The sequence below is a fragment of the Pempheris klunzingeri genome, chromosome 10 (assembly GCF_042242105.1).
Source record: "Pempheris klunzingeri isolate RE-2024b chromosome 10, fPemKlu1.hap1, whole genome shotgun sequence".
Classification (NCBI taxonomy): domain Eukaryota; kingdom Metazoa; phylum Chordata; class Actinopteri; order Acropomatiformes; family Pempheridae; genus Pempheris; species Pempheris klunzingeri.
Window position 1 is genome coordinate 14,418,786 of NC_092021.1, and position 23,992 is coordinate 14,442,777.

Sequence of the window (23,992 nt, forward strand, 5' to 3'; positions counted from 1 at the left end):
TGTCCACGAAAGAATTTGTGAGTGGTAGAAATTTTTCTTTTGATTGAATTAAGAGACTAGCTGAAGTCGTTCAGAGTTAATTGTGACCTTCTATGTAATTGAACTGAGACTTGTTTTCATTTGAACCAGGGTGTTAAGCCCACAAGGCAGAAACATGCTCTAATATTTGCATGCATCCATCACTTCTTAAAAGTCAATCTTTTTCTGTAGCAAAAAACAGGATGAGGGGACAAGCATAAAAGGAGACATTTTCAAATATGACTAAAATGGAAAAACTAGTCAAAGTCATCTGACAGCTGCTCTGTTATACAATTCATTAACATTTTGAGGAAATAAACAAAACAAAAAAAACTTTACTTCCTTCCTCTACATTAATCTTAATTAAATATATAGAAAATGTGTCTTTGGCCCATACCTTCATATGATTGTTCAACTGTTCAGATTCATAATAAGTAGCTTAAAAAGAAGTATATGCTATGATTGTGCTACACTTGTCTACAATGCCATTTAAGTGTGCAGTCTCAGAGGTCTGGGGATAAGGACGGATATCAGGCTATTGCTCCTTTCCCTTCTTTGCCTTTGCCTTTATTTCTACCCATCCTCTTACTGGAAGGTGTGTTCGCCACGGACTATGTGAGAGGAGAACTCATAGCGGTCTTTGCTGTGGTGGCCACAGATGTTGCACTCCAGCGGATCCCTGTATCCGTGGCAACCCATGTGGATGGTGTACATGACATGGTCCAGGAAGAGCACCCGACAATGCTCGCACTGGAAGGCCCGCATCTCCTGGCCCTCCCGTCCGAACACCCGCACCCCTTCCTGACTCACAGGCCTCTCTATGGCCATTCGCACTGTCCCAGGTCCTGCACCCGACCCACCTCTGGGTGATGCTTCTGTCATCCTGTCACCTGAATAGACCACCGCTGGACTGGCTCGAGACCTGAGGCCGGGAGGGGGGTTAATCCTGTGGTAGCCCTGTCTCTCTTGAGGGCTGCTGCGAGCTGAATCAGCAGAGTCCACTCCACTGTTGTTGGGAGACTCCTCATGCCCTGGCTGGGGCGGCTTGCCCCGCCTGATTAAAGCAGTGGGGCCATTTGTGGTGGGATGGCTGGGGAAGTCATGGGGCTGAGGTGGCAGCGTGTTGCAGTTTCCTGGACGTTCTGTTCGTTGACCCAGTGGCAGGACATGGTGGAACAGGGGGTTGACCATGGGCACTACATCGGCCATAGACAAAGGGGGACCTGGATGGTGGAGCATGGGCCGATGGGTGTCCGATCCCAGGTATGTGATGGCATTGCTGATGGCCTGGTCCATCATGTGGGCTGGCATCATTTCAGCCTGCTTCTCATACTTTAGGCCCATCTCATAGCTTAATTCGGGGTAGCTGTAGCGTACCAGCTTTTCACCTGTATGAAATAGAGTAGCATTGTGACTGTAATTATTCAATTTAACAAGACACGAAATAAAGATGTAATAGCAGAAATAGAGGGCAACAATCCTGCTTTTGCAATAAACATGAAAAATAAACTAATATCAGCATGGCTTGACTTCACAAAATGTCCTTTCTTGCTAGTCAAACCTATATCTTGCAGATATTTTGGGGCTTGTTTTTCTTATTTTGTACTTGATGTTCTGTGTGTACGAGTTTAATGGGGTGGAAAGCCCCATCCATCTACAACTGCACTGTTTAACCCCTCCAGAACAGGGATGCGGTGAGCTGTTTTCTCTCGATAAGAGCAATGGCAAAGTTACAGGTGTACCTAACCACAGAGCGAAAAACATTTCCTTGCCTCTCAGTCAACCGCTTGCTCTAGCTTGCTCAATCTCTTTTTCTAATAGTGTGGCAAATAAAACCAAATTCAGAAAAACGAAATCTGTGCTCACAAGTAGGTCAGGGCTATTATGTGATATTATATAATATTGTATGATGCAGAAGTGAAAAGGAAGAGAAAAACTTCAACAAACTAACTGCAAAAACAGAATACGGTAAATTAATAGCATATTACCATTCTATTAGAATAAAAGTGAGATCATTAAGTGTATTACATGATGACGATTAATTAATGCAAGACTCTGAGAAACACTTGTTATGAATCATCATCACATCGTCAGTGCTGCATGACTGAGAATCAAGTTGAGGTGAAAACCGTTGTCACCATAATGTGATTTGCATGATGGTCAATAGGAACACAACCACTGCGCCAACTTCAGACTCACAGGAAGCAAATGGAGGAGTTGAAATCAAATAATCAAATTCAATAATATTACACATCGAGCTGTTCTTCGTGGACACTCTGCATTCACTAAAGCAGAGGAAAGCCGTTGACTGTTTGAAATACCCACCCACAAATTTCTGAGGCGTGGTGCTCTTCCTCTTGCCCACGTTGTTGTGCAACCTTTCAATAACGGGGGGCCGATCAAAGGCAGCCATGGTGTTGACCTCTGCCATGGCCCTCGGTTCTTTAGGGGCCTCACCTTGAAAGGAAGGGAGAAGGGAGGGGGGTTAGAAGTGAGGGACTCCTACACACTGAAAAAAAACATTGCTATCCAACAGATGTCTTTTCTTTGTTTTTATTATTTTATTTTTATTTTTATTATTAAATCTTACTTACTGATATCATAGGTAATGTTGTTAGTGCTATCCTTAAAAATATAGTGAATTTATGAACAGATTAAAAAGAAAAAACACAGAGTAAATAAAATAAAATAGGGGTTTGTTGTCACACTTTTTACTCTCATGTGAATTGCTCAGCTACAACACATTTTACAACACTCATTCCTATATTAGAGGGAAACGTATGTCTGGGGTTCAAATGAGTATCCCTTTCATTTTTATAACTTATGTTAAGGGGCTGGTTGTTACAGTGCAAGTTGCAGTTGTCCCTATAGTTATTAACGGGGTTTCACTTAAAAAGTATAACTTTTACGTTTTTTAAGCTAGAGACACCAAATCAGTTTTACAATGAATACAGGCACCATCTCATTATATTACATTGCATTGTATTTGTATAAGGGTTTAAATCATGAATGTGAATCATTATTATTTGAATTATTCTCTGTAATGAGAAGTAAAATTAAGGAAATTTACAGTGTTAACTAAAATCAAGGTTTTATTAAAACCATAGTTTCATCGAGTCAAGTCATTTAGAATGTAACATCTAATGGATGTCACAGGTGTGATTCCATTCAGAAATCATAAATAATAATTGTACTGTATTGTACAGTTTTAGTGAAACTGTTTACCTGTATAAGGGCCAGTGTTGGCAGTAGGATCCAAGCTGATACCCTGCAGGTAACTATGGCAGCGCTCTTTGTGTTCCTCTAGAGAAGTGCGCTGCTTGTAGCTCCGTCCGCAGTAGTTACATTTGTGTGGTTTACCAACTAAAAGTGAAGATAATCAAGGAAAAGAATATTAACTTCATTCACTGCTGTTCAGACAGAGAGTGGGTAGCATCCAGCGAGATATTGCAACCTGCTGCAGTGCTCAGGCGGTGCGTAGTAGTACTGTGAACTTCAGTAGTACAAACAAACCAGCCTCTGAGATCATGGATGTTCCACTACTAGTGTGAGGGTTCCACACAACTGTCTCCAGACAGAGAGACAAGTTGTGGGCGAGATAGTTGCACCATGAAGTCTGCATTTCAAAACGCTTTGGTCTGTGAACACACAGCTACTCCCACTGCTGTGGCGCGGCATGAGTGAATAGTGGAGTTGATCACGCATCCCATGGTGGCGGTAGGAAACTAACTCCAAAGTTAACCTGCTATGGAGGTGGAGTGTGATTCATTGTGCCATTTCTATTTTATTCAATTCCTTCCAACCTTGACAAGTGGAAAGATGAAGATATATCCTTTACATCTATCTCGGTCAAGCCATCAGCTTATCTATCCTTCCCTCCATCCAACTTGCATCATCACTTAATTAACGGACCAATGCATCAATGGATTGGTGATATAATAAATGCATTAAAAGGTGAACATGTTCATAAATCATGTCTGTTATTAAAAGACAAATCACCAAAAAATTGCAAAATGCTATCTTGAGTGACCGTCTTACATAATATTTCATTACACTTTAATCAAATTCCACATAAGTATAACTGCTGTGTGTTGAAAGAGATTATTATCCATCAGGAAGGCATGTAGTTAGGCAAGGACATAGTTCTGTGTCCTGTGTTAGAGTATTCTCAAAACTAATGTAATGACTCACAAAGGGACTGTGAGTGAACCGAAGGCCACATAAGCATACCAATGTGACCCAGACACCATCATTAGCAATGCCACGCAGTAAGGCATTCACTGGCATAATGGTGACAGCTATTACTAGAAGAAGATGTGCAGGTGATCCTGTGCTCTTATCACTTTGAGAACAGAGAAACCAAACATGTTTCAGTCTGAGCCATACACACACGTTTAGAGGTAGGTGATAGTTCACACGTGAACGTAAGTACTCTTTCTCCCACAGAAAGAGATCTTAAAAAAAAATCCCCACTTAATATGTCCTATAAGATGACAAGTTACTAAGAACCGAAACTGAATTCAGCTGTAAATGTTACAGTTTCTTTCCAAGTTCTATTTCTTGATAATTCCTATGAGTAAAATAAAACCATCAATATGGCCAGTCATGGCCAGTCTTGCATCAGTATGCACTTTCTAATGAATCGTGTGAAATGATAATTGGTTTTCTGCTGTATCTGCCATTCAGTACTCATGTGGTCTATGAATGACATTATATCTGCAGAACTCGAAACTAGGAACCGTCACCATTTTTTATAGTATAGAGTATAAAGAGATGCAAAAAGTGGTGGCTAATGACAAAAGGTTTCAGTATTATTATACTGTGTGTAGGTGTATCTGCAGGGTCATTGCAATGATATTCATTCTGGTTAGTGAAAGAGTAACTTCTAAATGAAGCATCATCATGGAAATTATTTTCTTAGCTGCTTTCCAGCCGTGTAACTACGACAGTAGAGTATGCAGTATTAAATCAAGTATCACTCCCTTGTTCTTGACTCACAATGACACTTTCTCTCTCTCTCTCTCTCTCTCTCTCTCTCTCTCTCACACACACACACACACACACTCACACACACACAAAACATTGACTTCATTACTTTCTCATATTTATATAACCACCCACATACAACCTTGTGCAGATGTTGGATCAACTTGAAGAATCCACCTTTCAGCCGCTCTTCTTATTTATGCAAATGATCCACACTGTGCACTCAGACGCACTTGACTGATTGCATTTGGCTATTAAACGGGAACTTGCTCTATTTTAGACCTTCTGTCTTAAAAAATGTGAAATCCCTTTCCTCTCAACCATTGCCTGTCATGCATTATCCTTCCACCAATCATCTGTGCCTCAACATTTTACTTGGCCTCAAAGACAGCAGCCCAATGCATCACATTTCAATTCTGCCACTGTTTACTTTTTCTCACTCTTGTCTTACATTTTCCCTTGCCTGAACTTTCTTTCAATGCTGCATTTCCCTCTTTTGGCTACACCTGTTCTTCCTGGCAGACCACCAGACCAAAGCTCCCATGTTTGCAGCACCCAGAGATCATTGAGCATTGAGCCCCAATAAGTAAAAGAATGCCATGGCTGTTAGATGGTAGAAGACAGATTTGGAGACGTGCAAGCATACAAAAATTGTAGGCAAACACATGGAAGCACACCCAAACACGTACGTCATCTCCATCTAAAAAGAGAACTGTGTATGAGTAACTCCCGTGGGGGCATCACAGGCAGAAATGACAGTATTGTCTGACCTTGATTTCTAAGGCACAAAAGAGGGGAGAGTACATCCTCTGTGATAGGAAAGTGGGTTACAGTTGAGAGAGACAGTCAGCACTCCACATGTGTTTCTCAACAGACAGTTAGTTTCCTCCTCAGCGAGTCAAGTAACCAAGGAACAGCGTGTCCTTGGTACCTCACCACAAAGCGCTCAAAGCGTTGTCAATAACACTCATATAAGAAAAAAAAAAAACAGCATTACGTCTCCTCAACAACAAAATGAGACAGAGTCACCAAACAGCAGGTAGGGCTACTGTGACTACCGCAGTTTTGCTTGTTCTCACATTAGACAGTCAGCAACACAAAGCTTGAGAAGAAAATTACATATCAGGAGAATATTCATGTAAAGCTCTTACAAAGCCTGCAGATATTCTAAATTTCTAAAAATATTTAGAAAAGTACACGCATCACAAAGACTGGCATTATGCGGAAACAGGCAGGAGCCTTTTACATTCTCCCTGATGCATGTGCATATAATACAGACATAGTGCCCATTGTTTTTCTGGAGGTACATTTTAGTCCTGAGATCACTGATCAGCAAAGTATTTTTCAATGCTCCTACATTACGTCAGGGGCAGAATGATGAAGTACATATGGTTGTGGGAGAGAGTGGACATGCATACACGAGCATGATAAAAAAAATATTTCAGCAGGGGTCTGTTTCAAGTAGTTCTCAAATATCGCTTAAAATAAAATACAGTCAATCCCAACATTAGAAGCATTATTTGTCAATTCATTTCCCCGCTCTCTGAAGCGCCTCTGATGAAAGACATGCAGTCTATTCTGGATAACACAAGTGGATGAGTGAAAAAGGTGGAGAGGAGGGTGAGGAGGAGTCTTACCTGCATGAGTGCGCAAGTGACCAGTGAGGGCATCGCGCCGCCGGCAGGCATAGCTGCAGAAGGGACATTTGAAGGGTTTTTCGCCTGTGTGCAGCTTGATGTGTCGCAGAAGGTTTCCCTTCTGGGTGAATGAGACGCCACACTGGTTGCACTGGAACGGCCTGTCACCTGATAGAGGCAGCCACAGGAAGTCAATACCACACTCACTGTGGAAGATGTTTTTAGAAAGTATCAGCAGCCATGCAGACATGTTATTCTTGTCTCTTTCTGAACTCATTTACTTTTTCTGTTCTTGCAACTGACTTTGTCTCCCTGTGTGCAGGAACAACTAACCACAAATAACTGACACTGACGCATTTTTGACAAAATATCATCCGATTGTCCCCAGGAGACATCGAACTCCTTGAACTACATCTGGTAGATGATCAATCAAGAAATAAACAAACAAAACAGTTCTTTAATTCAGTCTCTTATTACAATAATGGGCTCTTTTCTCTCGCTATATCAGTGTGGAAATACAAATAGTTGTGTATCAGCTCAGGTATGATAGTTGTGTTTGCCAGCATTCAGAAATTAACAAATAAAAAGAATAAAGTAAACAAAAGCGTGCTGCCCTGTGTTGGACTAAATTAGCAATTAAAATGAAAAAAGGATAGTTTTAAATGAAAAGAAATTAAACTAAATTGGTGACACTCTAACTAAACGGAATTAAATTTGAACTGAATTGACTCAAATTAACTCTAGAAATAATTGGACTTGCATCTTCTCCCCATGTTTGCCTCATTCCAAACTCACGTACATCAGGTGAAGTGAGCATACTGTTGATGTCTATATAAAGACAAGAACTAAGTGTATACAATTCTCACTGAGTGACTGTACTGCATTTACTTGTGTAAATTTTCTAGAGTAATGCATGGAAATGAGTGCATGTCAATCTCTCTGGCATATCAGGTGGAGTGACACAGTACAATACCAACTTCTAGCTTTACAGGGACTCACAACTACAATGGCAATCTTTTCATCTGTAGCCAGTTGGAAAAGAGAAATATGATCCTAATGCTGTGACAACCAGCGCACTCATGGCGTCAGTTGGAACAGGTTGCGGAGGATTCCAAGGATATTTTTTCCCTGATGATAATTCCAAGTCTGAGCTATTGTCTTTCAACGAAAAAACAAAACGAAAATCAGAAAGCACTCCACACCCACTGTCAAGGAAAAACAAATGATTTCTGAGTCACTCTAAAGATGAGGAAAAGTGCACAACGCCCTGAGTTTTATCATTAGAAAAAAAAAAAAAATCCTGCATGGATAGTTAGTGCTCAAAGATTTTCACGAAGAAATTGCAGTCAGCTCTCTAAATACATGACACGCTTTTAATGGCATTCGGATATAAACTCATTGTTACCGTTTGTTTGTCGACTTCCTGCATCAGCTGTCACATTTGGTCCGGATAATCCCTCCTGTGCATTGTTTGGGCTGCCACTCATGGATTCCTCCAATGCTACTCCTTCCTCCTCTGTTTGGCCTATTTCTTCAAGTGCTGGGCTTCTATTGTCCTCCTCCGCTGTTTCTTCCTCTTGCTTAATTGTCAGTTCTGTAAAACAAAAACAACAGCAATCCTCAGATGCACAGCGTACATTGTTAAATTCAGATAATGCAGATTTTATGGGAGCGCCGTAAAAATTCTACCACAAAAAGGCTCCTTACAGGGCCTGGGTTGGCCTTGGGATGCATGACTTGGTCAGGTTAGAACAGATTTCACTTAAATGGTCTGCAAAGGAGTTAAACTAGGTTAGGTTAAAAGTAGGGTTAGGGCTGAGGTTAGGGTTGGAGGCTGAGTAACCTCTATAGAACTCAGGATGGACTGGATTGGCCAAAGGTAAAATAGGGTGATCTGGGATGGACATAGGTTGACAGATGCGAGACAGCTGTGCGAGGTAATATACCATTAAATGGGCATATGGAGGGGGCATCCTAGTAACTTAGCAACTCAGCTTGTACACAGCGTTAGGATGGTCTGACACAGTGACAAGAGAGAGAAGGAAAGAGAAACAGGCTGGTCTGGTTCCAGGCTGTACCTGGAGAGAAAGGGAGTGTCACAGGCCCTTTAGTTCAGAGCACCTGACGAGCAATGGGAGACCGGCTGGATGACAAGGGCAAAAGATTATATAATTGTGTGTGTGTGGGAGTGGGTGCGTGGGTGGTTGTGGCGGGAAACTGTTCACCACTCGCAGTCTCTAGTTATCAGTCACCAGCATTTAGTAATACTTGTACATTACAGTAATAAGATGCACACATGCAACAGACACAGCTACACTTAAATTCACCAACAATCTTGTCCCAGAAATAAACACAGGCCTCTAATAGTTCCACAAAGGAGCTTAATTTTGTCTTCCGAGGGAGAGGAAACAGTCCTTTTGCCTTGGATTTTACACCATTTACAGCCATTTACACACACATGCTATTTGTTACAAGCGCATGATGTGATTGAGCAGAATGTAGTCATATTTACATCTTGTTTTGTGCTAGGCTTTGTTAGTCTCTGTATAATCTCATATGTCCACTTAATCCCCTGTAGTAGACTTGACTTTGTTCCCGCTACAAGTGTGACAAAATGTCCAAGGATCATACTGAGCAATTTTACATTAAAAAATAAACTGTCTTGTTAATGGGTTAAAGTGGATGTGAAAGGGGCTTTAGACTTAGAGAAAAAAACGTCTGGACACCATCCAAGCAAAACTTACTGATCCTGATGATCCAGTTTTGGGATTTACTGGGGCAATAATCACAGTGTGAGCATACAGAGTCGTACTAAAACCTCCCACCTGATTGCATCCATCAAGTGTCCCCTCAGGCTTTGAGACTGCGTCCACTGAACTCTCTGAGGCCATTACAAGAAATGCATACATTTAAGTAGCATTTCCTTAAATCTCCACAAAGCAACTGCATTCTTGATACTGTATATTTCCAGTGTCATGGTTTGTGCAGAAGAAACACTTATCCCTATACGTCTTCGACAGCTGTATCCTGGCAACACGGAGCAGACCTGAACATCCTTGCTATTCAGCTCCTTGCATCTTTAGATCTGTCTCTCCAGTGTGGCAGAGCGAAATGCACAGAGTGGTCCGACAAGGAAACACTCGCTGCTTTAGCTACCACAGAAGCAGCGATGGCAATCATTGGCATGCAGTTTTTCTATATTTGCACCCATCTTTCAGGTACAATGCAGCACAGTCTGGGGGGGTACAATGGACTGAGAGGCTGACTGAAAGCAACACAACATTATGAGGAAGACATTCTGTCACACTCAGTGTGTAATTCTACTCTTCTTTTATCACCAGACAGAATGCACAATACCAAAACAACTGCTGTAAAGTTTGAGTGTTTGGCACTGAAATTTGACAGCACTTCTTGCTTATTTTCAACAGTGATGTGATGCAGCCCTTATTTTGTAACAACGCCTCAAATAGCGAATGATGTTAGGCAACTTCCAGAATGACAAAAGCTCTTATTGGCGACGAGTATCTCCCTGTGAAAACCATCGCCCAGCCGCCTCCTTGCATCTCTAAACTTGTGGGAGCCAAGCTTCCCCTTTTTCACACTTTGCAGCCTCATATCACTTAGTTTCCCCTTTTCTTACTTTGCTGCTTCACAGTGACATCGCTAGAGCTAATGTGAGGCATCAGGCTAGACTGAAAGGAACCAAGCAATACTTCTGGGTAAGTGAAATATAGAGCAATGAGTTGCCATATGGTAAACACTTACTGTGTAAAGTATTGCTACTTACTGTAACAAGTGTCAAACATCAGTATTTCAATCCTACATGCACACACTGATGACAGCAAGCTACCATGGCAGCAGGATGCTGGCCTAACTGTCAGGAGCACCTGTTTTCTCATCTGCTCACATTTGCCATTTGTTGGTGTAACTAATCAAAATTTCACACATCCTCTGCTTATTTCACATTAAATGCTTTCCAGGAGTACAGGGGGAGCACTTCTGCGGAAGGCTTTTACTGTGAAAGTGTTGAGTGATCTGATAAGTTAGAAGAGTATATTTTATATATATATATATATATATATATATATATATAAAAGGAGAAACTGTGTGTGTACATACTGTAGTTCTTGGCAGACTGCAAGAATGTGTATTAATTGAGGACTCACCACTGGGGGAATTCAGACCCTGAGGACCTGTCTGTCCATTAGGTGTTGACATATCCACCAACATTCTTGAGTTCTCCTTACCGGGAGAGCATTGGCCATTACCTGGGAGACAAACAGAAACATAGCAATCTTCATTGTGCTATACTATACTGCAGTGGTACAACAAATACAATACAGTGCTGTTATGTGCAGGAAGTCACCGTACAGAATGCAGAAAGCAACTAACTAAACTGTCTTTATGGGATCCTAATGTCCAGCAAATGTAGATCAGATTGCATCCTCTCAGCAGTCTGTACAGAACCCAGGATATGGATAGCCCTGTGTCCACTCAGAGGGAGAGCTAACCAATCCCTTATCCCCTTACACCCCGGCCCCGTCAGGGTCACTAGAACAATACAGTGGCAACAGGCAAACACCCCTGCTGACCCTGGTGTCAGATCCCTTAGGAACCACAGAGAGCCATCATTCACAGCCAGCACAACTAAAGGTTTTCCTCAAACATACTGACAGCAGCGAAAAATTGGAAAGTATCCATTATAATGATACTACTGTTTACTCTTTTAAAACTGATGTAGCAATAACTGTAGCCGAGGAAGTTTCAGTGACAATCAAAGGAACGTGCTAAGTGCTGCTTCTGAAACTGCTACAAGGAGGGCCTTGTTACAATTTGTCTGTGCTGAATATGTCTGCAATGATCCCTTATAGATGAAACAGAAATCTGTTTCAGATCTCCTCTTGCTGTGACAGCTTCACTTAGTCTGACAACCTCTTCTGTGGTATTGTTCCATTGTAGTGGCGGCCTCACTGAGTGGGGCATACTGGGAGACGTTGTCCATGACACAATCCCTGGGCCTGGGCTCGGGTTGCACAGGTTGGGGTTGGAGGAAATCTCAGGTGACCGACGCTGGCTATCCCTTGGCAATGCTGTCCTGGAGACAGGAGTGGCCCAGATTTGTCGAGAAGGATTTTCCATTACTGTAGCAGACACTGACAGCTGCCTAGCAGCCCTATTGGCTAGGTTGTCTCAACTATATACTAATAGTTTTGGGCTGTCTGCATTTAAATGCTAAAATAAGGAACCATGCATTAAGGATTTTGACACGAATTCGCATGAATGAAAGGATCATGGTTAATTGCTTCACTAGATATGAATTCAAAATCTATCAAATGTGTACTTATTTAAAAATGATAATTGTAAGTTGATATGTCTTTTTAAATTAATACAGAATTATGTCATGTGCTTATCTTTAGGCAATCACTAGTTATCAAAGAAAGAAGTCACACTAATATTATGTCTGTTGCTTATGACGGTCAAATACATTTCCGTACCTGCTCAAATGGGGGGCTCAACCCCTTAATGCTTGGAAAAAAATGGCATATATGTTATGAATGAGTTGAAAACATACTAAACCACAACACATAAGCTTGCACCGATCAAAATAAGGTTTTGCGTTGGTGCCACGCGTTTGCTGAGTCAATCCTGTATGAACAGTAAGATCAGGATATCAAAGAGTCGAGACTTGTCAGGGGAAAAGTATTTTGAGTAATATGCCAAATTGGGATAATTCAATGTGCTGACAAATGGAAAGGAACAAATTTGCACATATGAAACTTGTAGGTGTTAAAAATGCTGATTATCGGTGATTGAAAATAAATGCGTAGCTTCTAGATTACTGTCATCCTCACAGGAATCTAACATGGGTCCATGCAATTTCTGATCAAATAACTTATTCAAAGCAATAACAAATAGCATATAGGTTCAGGAACAGTATGCGACGATAATCTAAACCTAAAGTGAGGCTCCACCGCCCTGCTTGTGATAGCAGGAATGACTAAGATACATATAAAATGGCTAAACAGCACCCATGTAAAGCTGTGTGAGGAACTAAATAAGAGTCTTTTCTGGAGTGACATGGCCTTCTTTTCTGGCTTGCTGGATTCACACTGTATGGGAGCTGGTTTTTCCTGTTAAACCCTGAACCTTCCTTCAGACACAGATTCATATCACACACACATGCGCAAACAAACATACACACACCACTGACCTCGCCAACCTTGCCAGTGATAAATTTGACCGATTTGTGAAGAAATGAACGAGGTTATATGTATACGCCTTATCACAGAAGTACGACAGGTGCACCTGCAAAACCATAGAGCTCACTAGTGCGTTCCATTTTCGGTAATCTAAATTGGCTAATGTGTGGGTGACCCAGAGAGGAGTGAAATGTGGTGAAGTCCATCTCTGCATATAACTTCATGTTAAATTATCTGCAAGTGAGTGAAAACAAATAAAGTGTTTATGTTAAACTCCAGCTACTAAATACCTTTGCAATCTGCATTAGTGCTTCATCATCCATGTCTTTGATTAATGTTGCTGTTGATGATTTTTTATGGAAAAAAGTTGTAGTAATTTATTCCTAGGAGATGTGGGAGCATTAAGGTCACAAATCACATTCTCTCACACATCCACACACACACACCATCATAATCTCACACATATACTACAGCACTCCCTAGGACACTTACTACTACTACACACTTATTTTTATAGTCATACTCTCTCACTCACATAACCATTTGAACATGAAATTATACTTATTGTACTGTTAATACTAACAATCCTGTCATAATAACTGTGACCACTGACTTCACTGGCTGAAATACTGTCCCCAGAAACATGTATCAAACTAAAATTGAAACTTTTGGATGCTCTTTAAGTACCTGTAAGTGTACTGTTTGGTCAATGATGGTTTGAAAGAAACACCTCTAATTATGACCATTGTATGAGGGAATGGACTTTGTTAAATAAACAGTAGAAAATGTGTACTGTAAATGAGGCACTTTGAGGGCATAGGAGAAATGTTTTGTTGTGTTTAAGATGACACTCAGTGTGTCCTCTCAGATTATTGTGGTAATCAGTTTAATATGATATGTTGAAACTCTGCAGGACTGAAATCATGCTATGGCAAAATGTGACGAGGTTCTGGAGAGTAGTTTGTCTGGTATGCAGCTCATTACTTTAAATTCGCCTCACCTTTTCTGTCAGTTGCCACTGGCTTTGTACAAGACACAGGCGGTGTTTGCACCTGTCCGTACTATTTAATGCTAATCAACTGGAGCAATGAACCTGACGTCAAACTGCCTTTTCTATGTTTAAAAAGCCCCCAAAAACTATTTATCTTGGAGAACAGTCTGACTAAGTCATGCACCTGTCAGACAAGAAATTAGCTGCTAGCAAGGTAGTAGTTCAGTGTGAGTTACCAACAAGCTGAAACTGCCAAAGAGAAGCTGGAATATCCCAGTTAAACCTTTACGCATATCAAATATTATTTAAGGTTATCAACTTAAAACTTTAAAATAGGAGCTTTAAGATACAATTAATTCAGGTATACCATGTTATGGCAGTCTGTCAGACTAGCAGTGGCTTAAAAAACTAAAATGTAAAGCTGGTTAAAGTATTTTTTAGGATTTGTTGGTACGATATTTTCTTTTTTACAATTTGTCTGTGTTTGCAAGTGAACAACTAGATAACTTCTGAAAGTTATGACAGCTATTTTTGAGAATAATTGTATAATGTTAATTATATCACAAGTGAGAGATCTTACTGAATTTGTTTACTGGATGAATTGAGTTCTTCAATCATTGTAGTATACTATGCAGTATAGTAATGCGGTAGTAATATTAACATAAACCATGTTGGCCTTTTTTCTTACCTTTGAATCATTATTCTCAAATTGTAAATCTTGTGCAACTTGCTTTGGCAAACCTGTACTTACTTATGGTCACACCAATAAGGACAATTTGAACAAAAAATTTGAGAACCCTGGGAAGACCAACCACAATGTACATCCGGTGTTTATTACTGTTGGAACTCCAACAGCCACATTAAAGTCACTTGCAAGCCGAAAACTGCACGACTTCATCTAATTCTTTTCATGTAGAGACAAGAAAAGTTTGTAATTATGTAGTTATTGGTCGATTTTTCATACTTTGTTGGCCACCAATACATAAGCAAAAATGTGAAGCAACTATTTTGATTAAAACAGAGGGAGAGGTAACGTGTGAAAATATAGATTTTCTTTCACTGACACATGAAAAAAACAAAACTGTGCATGAATTACTATGTTGATGTATCTATGAGACAATGTGGATGTGTGACACTGAATGACAATGTTTGTGAAAGAGAGGCATTATACGTGTGAGAATAATTTCATGTGTGATAAATTCTGGTGATAAATGGAAGTAGTGTGTTAACTGTGAAAAAAAGACAAAAAGACTGTGACAATGACGGTGTATGTGGTTAAGAATAATAGTGTGAGAAGAGTGTCTATGTAAAAAGGAAGGTTGGTTGATTAAACAGGAAGGCAGCTTAAATTCTTGATTCCTGATTATCTAACATCTAAACAAAGCTTGTACCTTGCAACAGCAAGGTTGCTCTGGTTAGTCAAAATGTTACCTTCCCTTTTTATGTGTTGTGTTCTATGTGAAGTTGTAAGCCAATGTGGAATTGAAGCACAAATAGTCAGTCACATACAATTACACACATACGCTGTGACGGTATATCAGACATACACTGTGAAGATGTATGTCTCATACTACTATTCTGAGCCACCACTATGGTCATCACTTACACGTAGACAATAATAGTATGTATGTAAATGAGAATAGAATAACACTGCTATTCTAATTCAAAGATTTTCCGCCCTGTACGTGGAACATGTTGTTACACACGTATTTTTTTTCACCTTGCTATGAGTGCAAGTTTGACTGCTGGATTTTTTTTTTTTTTTGATTGGCAGTTCATGATTATTCATCCCAAACAGCCAATAATGTAACAACCATACAAAGGCTGTAAGCTGGTTAGCAATGTAGTCTATGTACTAAATGTGTGAGCCATAAAAGCTTAGAGGTTGGTGAGCAAGAAGAGTTGTCCAGGAGGAAATATGTACAATGTATTGAATTAAGTATTACATAAATTTAAAACTGCATGCAGACATATATGGGTTCCTATAAAACCTATAAACAGTGCTGGCAGATTTGACTGGCACCAAGTAATAGCCCAGTCAAGGCCTCGAAAATCACCATAAAAGTCACTCAACTTTTTATTTTCATTTAGGAGACGATCTATAGCACACACACACACACACACACACACACACACACACACACACACACACACACACACACACACACACGCACACACACACACACACACACACACACGCACACACACACACACACACACACACACACACACACACGTTTTGACCTGCAGATACTCCCTGATGTGTTCTATGGCTGAATATAGGTAATACAGGTACAGTAATTAAAAGTAATCACTGGATAATGTTACAATGGAGTTGTCAGTCTCAACTGTAATAACTGAGGAAGAGACAAGGCGATTCATTGGATTAAAGCTTGCTGTCAAATTGTAGCCCAAACGACTGCAAGCCACCCAAAACACATTTTTACTAAAAGTACCCTTACTGCCCAATCTGGCAACAGTGCTCATAAAGACGTGAATAAGCACAGTTTTAACTCAGTCTGATGCTTGCATGATTGCACCTTCCCTCAATTGATGGGAAAAGGTGGAATCTGAGCACTGTCTTAGCATTGTCTTTATTTGCACTCGTACCACCTCCACAATTTCCTCCCTGTTCTTTTTGAACAGACTTCTATATTCTCTGCCACATATGTTTTTCTTGGCTGTACAATTATACTTTTTAACAAACAACCATATACTCTTTGCTTTCTCACATATCCTCCCTATGAAAGACTGGCTACTACAGTAGGATACTATGGCTGCACCTGTAAGAGTGTATATCTGTGTGTTCAATGATGGTTAGTAGAAGAATATTCCAGCATGTAGACGATGGTAGCATTTAGTATTGTAGATATAGTAGTGTGTCTGGGAGGGCATAGTGGTGTGTCTGCAAAATTATGAGCATGTGTGTCACAACAGGTATGATGTTTGACCTGAATTTTCTGCCATGGTTGACACTGCCTTGACACTGCATTGAGCTTATGGTGAAGGAAGTCATGAGGATGTAAACTTTTGCATTCCACAAAGATGTATGTTTTCCATAGTTTCATGCGAATGGAACAGCCTATGGTTTGTTCCAAAACCATCATTTCAGAAGCAACCCACAGACGGACATGGAGAGGAAGAGCCTCCACTTCTTCCGCCACCACCCTTACTCCACTTGCAAGTGTTCCTATGAGCACAAACCCCCAATGGAGACCTGAAATCACCACTGATGGCATAAACAGCGTGCTACCTGTTTTCAAATCTGCATAACAAGGGGGGCAGGGAAGATATTCAAGGGACCTGCCCAAAGGAAACCAGCAAAGGGCAATGGAGCACCACAAAGCGCATATCCAGTATCTGCTGCATTCAACAGGATGTTGCTAATGCATCGTTTTCTCTACCTTTAAGGGGTGAACAGGAAAAAGGCTGCACTAGGGGGAAATCCCTTGAAATGTTTATTGTTGTGATTGCAAAAATGTTATTCTTTCAAAAAGTTGGATGAGACATGAAAGTCAAGCTAATAACGTTAAAGCCCCAATAGCTTAATAAGACACATTCACAGTTGTCTGTCGTTATCACCATGATTGACACAACAAAGCACAGTCACGCACTCTTATATACTGCACAAACTCTGTCTTTGGGTGGAACGTACAGCTCAGTGAGTGTCAGTGTACAGTGAATGTAGAGTATTTGCAACGTGAGGACTTACTAGCACAGTAGCCATCAGGAGCCTCCATTTCAAGCGCTGTGAGAGTACTGCAGAAAATAAAAAGAAATACTAGTATGACTCTTACAATACTGTTATGTTAGATTTCATATTTCTTCCTTTATTCTTAAACTGGTTAACCAAATGTGTGTATTTCAAAAACTGTGCATCCTGAGCTGCAACACAATAAATAGCATGCAACAATGATGTGCACCTTCAGAATTAATCAAGTATTTGTTATAGTATTCAAGTATTCATACAAACACCATGAACCTGTAACTTAATTGTATAAAAATCCTATTATACCCAACTTTAAGGCTATTACGCAGCTTTAGATGGATGGATTTCAGTGTAGAGAGGTGCGTTGCGATAGAGACTCTGCTCGGTGCAGTTCTCTTATTAGAGAAGTGTCCTCTGAACTATTTTGAACCTGTGAACAGCCGTGTTTTAGTTTCATGTTCTGTACAAAAATGTTCTGTCTTAAGAGAAGTTAAATTATAGCTGACATGGTCTCTTCTTTCCGTGCATTTTACTGCGATGACATTACACAGTTATGGTTTATATATCACCTATGAGACTCAACTTTTATTGAAGCAAATATGATGCAGTTGACCGTTTACGTCATAGTCTTCATATTCTAAAAGGGCAAAAGAAAATATGTTACTGTAACCGGTCACTACAGTGATAGAGTAGCATCTATGTTGTGTCAAAACTTAAAAAAAAGGAAAAAGTATATCACAAAATTCAGGTTACATTTTGACTTTTTGTGCACACTGGTGGTAAACTGACCAAACAAGCGATCGACACAATCACTAATGAGAACTTCAACGAGACATTCAACCGTGACTTTAACACACACCTCATCCCTAAACTTAATTTGCCTTCAAAACATCTTTGGGATTTCTGATAATACACGATGTCTGCAGCTTCTTTGAGGACGTTTTCAGTTACTTCTAGGTTGATCCTTATTTTTATGAACTGCAAACACAAGTTTGGGTCCATCTTTCGACCCATTGTTATCATTGTGTAGAGGGGTTGTTAAAGTCAGCACATATAAAGTATGTGTGTTATGATTATTATAATTTGGAAAGGCATTGCATCCTAATGAATAATGTAAATTATTGTAATAGTGTTTATTAATATGCATTTAAATAGAAGTTTGTAATAAACCACAGCACAACTGCTGGCTTCCTTGAAGAACATGGCTTAACCCTTTCACTGAAAGGAAAAAAGAAACAAAAAACGTGTCATTTGCAAGAACGTTTCTTTTGATAGTGCATCCAATTCAGTTTCTTTGTATTCAAATAGTTTCTAGTATTCTATTATTTACTGATTATCAAAGATGATAGAAATCTGACTCAGAGCCATTTTGAGCTGCAACAGTCCGAGGTCTTAATTTTGCTTCCCTCTACAGCTACTTGGAGAAAACTTCAGTCATTTTAGAAGTTGGAGAGTCATTTGTTTCAGAATCTCTTTCTTCTTCTAGAAAACACCTTACATTAAAAGTGATACTTTAAAAGTAAGGAAGTTACACACAATGAAAAGAAGAAAAAAAAAAAGTGTATTCGTGTAATTATTACCTTCAAGCGTCTCCCCTGTGCAAAATTAGTTGGTAATTTCAGTCAAGGACGGAGGGAGGGGGTGCTGAGTTGTCTCCACCTCCTTTTAAAGAAACAAAAAAGCCTAAATTACCTATGTCGTCCGGTGATCTCTCACAAGTGTATGAAAGAAAGAAAACACTTTCAGATCAGTACGTTTCAACAGCAGTCATCCGCCAATCAATCTGAGAAAGTCTAGAAAAGCGGAGGAAAGTTTAGGAGGAGCGCATCCACGGACTCTTACAGCAGGTGACGGTCGCTGCGTCAAAGCCTCTTCTGCGCGCGTCCCGTCGACTTTCCCCACTTTAAAACACCGACACCGTCCCGTCGAGCTCTGCACTCACTTGATTCAAACTTGCGACATTTCACCAGAAGTCACACAACTATTAGCTGAGCTGTGCGCGCTGCACTTTTACAGTGGGAGCGCCGAAGAGGTGGAGGGGGGGGGGGGGGGGGGGGAAGAGAGAGGACTCAACAAGTTGGTAAAGGAAAAAAAAGAAAAGAACAGAGGGATGGATCAAACTGGATCCACCGGTTCCTAAGGAATTAGCCATAGCGGCTGGGAGCTGCCAAGCTATTTACAACGACCAAAAGGCTGGAAATCAGTGGTGAGGCAATGTTGAAAAGCTACTGTGGAGGTGTGACTCGAGGTTTGACCGGCTGCTGCTTCGTGGAATGGGAACAATGTGATGTTAGTGGCAAACTGCTGCGTGGCCAGCCTACCTCCAAACGGCATTACAGCCCACAACATGACAAGAACAATGAACTGCCCCGTCAGAAATAACAATTATCACCCCGCTCTTCCTTGATTCATAGGTCACTTTTGACGCTACTTCCTAGTATGACTACAACGTGACTTTAGGTCGCCGAATTAAAATGCATGCCAGCAGCACATCAATGATATGGGTGGACTGTATGTAGCAGACGTGCAGACGGGTTAAGCAGTGAGGACGTTTACCTGGCAGGCAACAGTGCATCTCTGGAAATATCAGCTGCAAAAAAAAAAAAAATGTAAAAACCAACAAGAAAACGTGAAGCCAGTTTCGTTGTTTTTGTGGCAGCGCGCAGTGTTTCTCGTGCTAAGTGATTTTTTTGCTGGCTGTGTTGCCCGCATGGCTTTGAGCTGAGTGACAGCTGCAATTCAACAGGTTATCCGATCACCGCAGTCTACAGCAGAGCCCGTCTGGCTTTCCATTCATCAGACAGACGCTCCTTGTCTGCCTTTGCCGCAGACATGCGCCTTCAGCAGCCCTGAAGCGTCTCTCGCCTATTGATAGTCGACAAAAATATTGAATGGCCACAACGCAGCGGCAACACAATGGTTAGTTAACGCAGGAAACCGATTCACGCACTTGTGCTCCCCTCGCTCTGTTTTTTTATTTACCTTAAACACGCAGGAGTTTATATAATCCCACGAACTTGTACATTGATTCCGACTGAATGTCTCGGCTTGGAATAGAATTCATTGTGGCCCGACATGCGCCAGGCAGCGCGGACTGAAGCGTAGTTTGGTTCCGCAGCAGCAACAAAAGCAACAGTTGATAAATCCACCGCCGACTTCATCCTCCATCTCCTCCAGAGCAGAGCAGTTGCTATTCTGGGAAGTTGGTCTGACACAGAGAAACCGATCAGAGAGCGTGGTGGACCCAGTCTGCCTCTCCGCTCGGTGATCGATTAGGTTACACGGGGCCCCTTTATTTCTGAGGCTGTGGCCAGGTTATATCCTTGTGGAGACAAGAGCCTAACTGTCATTATTTCAGTAGGGATCACACTGGAGGCTACTGAAGGACATATAGAGTGACCATATGTCTATTTTTTCACTTTCTCCAGCTGTTTATAATGTTGATTTAATATAATTATATTGGAGAAATATGGCAATTGTGAGCCTAAAGACTTATTCTTTAGTTACTTCATTACCACTAATTATATAAGTGCACACACTATCAACTAGTCTTTTTTTTTTTTGTCACAAACACACACAGTGTATCACTTAAGTATCACTTTATTTTCTTATTAATGAATTGTAACCAAGACATGTAGGCCTACTGAGCAGCGTGCTGGAAAATAAACCTGTCAGTATCTGGTGGACAGTCTCTGTAATGGCAGCACTGTTTCACTGATACTTATTGGCCAGAGTATGCATACACCAATATATCTGTGAAAAACTCAAACCAGCAGATAGCAGCAGCCCTGCGGATGTATCGGGTGGACTCGAAGTCTGTAACCGTTAGGGTGATGACAATAATGATGGTTCAGCTGTAGTATGGTACGTAATATAGTAGAAAAATACATTGTGCCAGTGATTATGATGGTCATGAGAGGCAATTGAAAGGCCTAATTGTGATATTGGCAGAAGGCTAATGGCAGTGCCTTAACAAAATTCACTTTAATAGTTTTTCCTTCAGTCAGAGCCAGTCTGCACTATACAAGTGCACTGATACCAAGCATAAAAAAAAGAACCTGGCCCACGGCCAGTCAGTCAGTCAGTCAATCAATCAACCAATCAACCAATCAATCAAATCTTTGTTTCTAAGAGTGTGAATAACAAGTGTTATCTCAAGATGCTTTCCATAAAGAGCAGGTCTAGACCAAACTCATTAATTTAGTACCAGTGGCAGGAAAAACTTCCGTTAACGGGAAGAAACTTCGAACAGAACCAGGCTCAGAGGTGGGCGGCTTTCTGTCGGGGTCCTTGTTGGGCGGAGGTTGGACAGAGAGAGAGAGAGGGTGGGAGGGCGAGCTAATGCCAGCCAATACAAATCACTCATTACAGTCGAGGAAGTAAATTATGTTGTGAAATCAGCGGTTTAAGTGTGGACATGAGTGAATAATGCAGTGTAGGACGTTTTTAAACATAAAAGCAAAATCAAAATCCTTAAAGGGGTCGCAGACACAGGTGAAGGAGAGAGTTTCATACAGACCACTCGGGCTTATACTGTATATCAGAGTACTGAGCCCAGGTGCTCCAGCTATGGTTGGCCGCCCCACTGCAAGCTGGACCCTCAAACATCTGAAAGACAGCACAGGTGAAGCATATAAACCAAAGCGGTATAATACAAAGTACCGCTGTCTGAACTTCAGAGGGGACTTCAAGCACAGGGAAGCCTTGACTGAGAAGTTCAGCTGAATTGAGCTCTTTGCATGATGAACAAAATGGGGCTTATTTGCAATCCAATTGAACCAAAGGGGGTGTCTCTTTGGTTCAACTGAATCTAAGGCAATTGGCTTACTCAGTTTGAGTTTGGGTAGTATCACAGTTGTTAAATGGGGTTGATAGTTGGATTTTCTGTTGGCTACATGCTGTATAGCATGCCAGAAGTGCAATGTAGTGAAAATAACAGAAGCAGAAAAATCGGTTTAATTGGTTAAAAAAGGGACATACAGTGGTGTGAAAAAGTATTTGCCCCCTTACAGATTTCTTCTGTTTTTGCTTTTTTGTCACACTTACATGTTTCAGATCATCAAACCAATTTTAATATCAGACAAAGATAACCTGAGTAAACACAAAAAGCAGTTTTTAAATGATGATTTTATTTATTAAGGGAAAAAAGCTATCCAAACCAACCTGGCCCTATGTGAAAAAGTAATTGCCCCCTAAACCTAATAACTGGTTGTGCCACCCTTGGCGGCAACAACTGCAGCCAAGCGTTTGCAATAACTGGTGATGAGTCTTTCACATCGCTGTGGGGGAATTTTGGCCCACTCTTCTTTGTAGAATTGTCTTAATTCAGCCACATTGGAGGGTTTTCGAGCATGAACGGCCTGTTTAAGGTCATGCCACAGCATCTCCATCGGATTTAAGTCAGGACTTGGACTAGGTCACTCCAAAACCTTCATTTTGTTTTTTTTGAGCTATTCAGAGGTGTGCTTCAGATCATTGTCCTGCTGCATAACCCAAGTGCGCTTGAGCTTAAGGTCACAAACTGATGGCCGGACATTCTCCTTCAGGATTTTCTGGTAGAGAGCAGAATTCATGGTTCCATCAATTACGGCAAGTTGTCCAGGTCCTGAAGCAGCAAAGCAGCCCCAGACCATCACACTACCACCACCATGTTTGACTGTCCGTATGATGTTCTTTCTCCCAAATGCTGTGTTAGTTTTACGCCAGATGTAACGGGGCGCACACCTTCCAAAAAGTTCCACTTTTGTCCCGTCAGTCCACAGAATATTTTCCCAAAAGTGTGGGGGATCATCAAGATGTTTTTTAGCAAGTGTGAGATGTGCCTTTGTGTTCTTTTTGGTCAGCAGTGGTTTTCACCCTGGAACTCTCCCATGGAGGCCATTTTTGCCGAGTCTCTTTCTTATTGTTGAATCATGGACACTGACCTTAACTGAGGCAAGTGAGGCCTGAAGTGCTTTAGATGTTGTTTGGGGTTCTTTTGTGACCTCCTGGATGAGTCGTCGATGCGCTCTTGGAGTCATTTTGGTAGGCTGGCCACCCCTGGGAAGGTTCACCACTGCTCCATGTTTCTCCATTCGGGGATAATGGCTCTCACTGTTGTTCGCTGGAGTCCCAAAGCCTTAGAAATGGCTTTGTAACATAGAAGTCATAGATGTCAATGACTTTGTTTCTTGTCTGTTCTTGAATTGCTTTAGATCGGGGCATGATGTGTTGCATTTTGAGATCTTTCAGCCTACTTCATGTTGTCTATTTAAGTGATTTCTTGATTCTACAGCTCTGGCAGTAATCAGGCCTGGGTGTGGCAAGTGAAATTGAACTTAACAAGGAGGGGGCAATTACTTTTTCACATAGGGCCAGGTTGGTTTGGATAGCTTTTTTCCCTTAATAAATGAAATCATCATTTAAAAACTGTTTTTTGTGTTTACTCAGGTCATCTTTGTCTGATATTAAA

At 40.9% G+C, this 23,992-nt stretch overlaps 1 protein-coding gene across 1 annotated transcript; it reads right to left on the reverse strand.

The window, feature by feature from the left end:
- Positions 1-242: 242 nt before the first annotated feature.
- ikzf2 (IKAROS family zinc finger 2) lies at positions 243-19,403 on the reverse strand. Its single transcript, XM_070838020.1, has 9 exons — positions 19,384-19,403; positions 19,122-19,203; positions 17,545-17,591; positions 10,808-10,909; positions 8,047-8,235; positions 6,642-6,809; positions 3,244-3,381; positions 2,344-2,475; positions 243-1,406 (listed from the first exon to the last, which is right to left on the reverse strand). The coding sequence occupies exons 3-9, from the start codon at positions 17,570-17,572 to the stop codon at positions 604-606; spliced, it is 1,560 nt and encodes a 519-aa protein (XP_070694121.1). The 5' UTR covers positions 17,573-17,591; positions 19,122-19,203; positions 19,384-19,403; the 3' UTR covers positions 243-603.
- Positions 19,404-23,992: the final 4,589 nt, after the last annotated feature.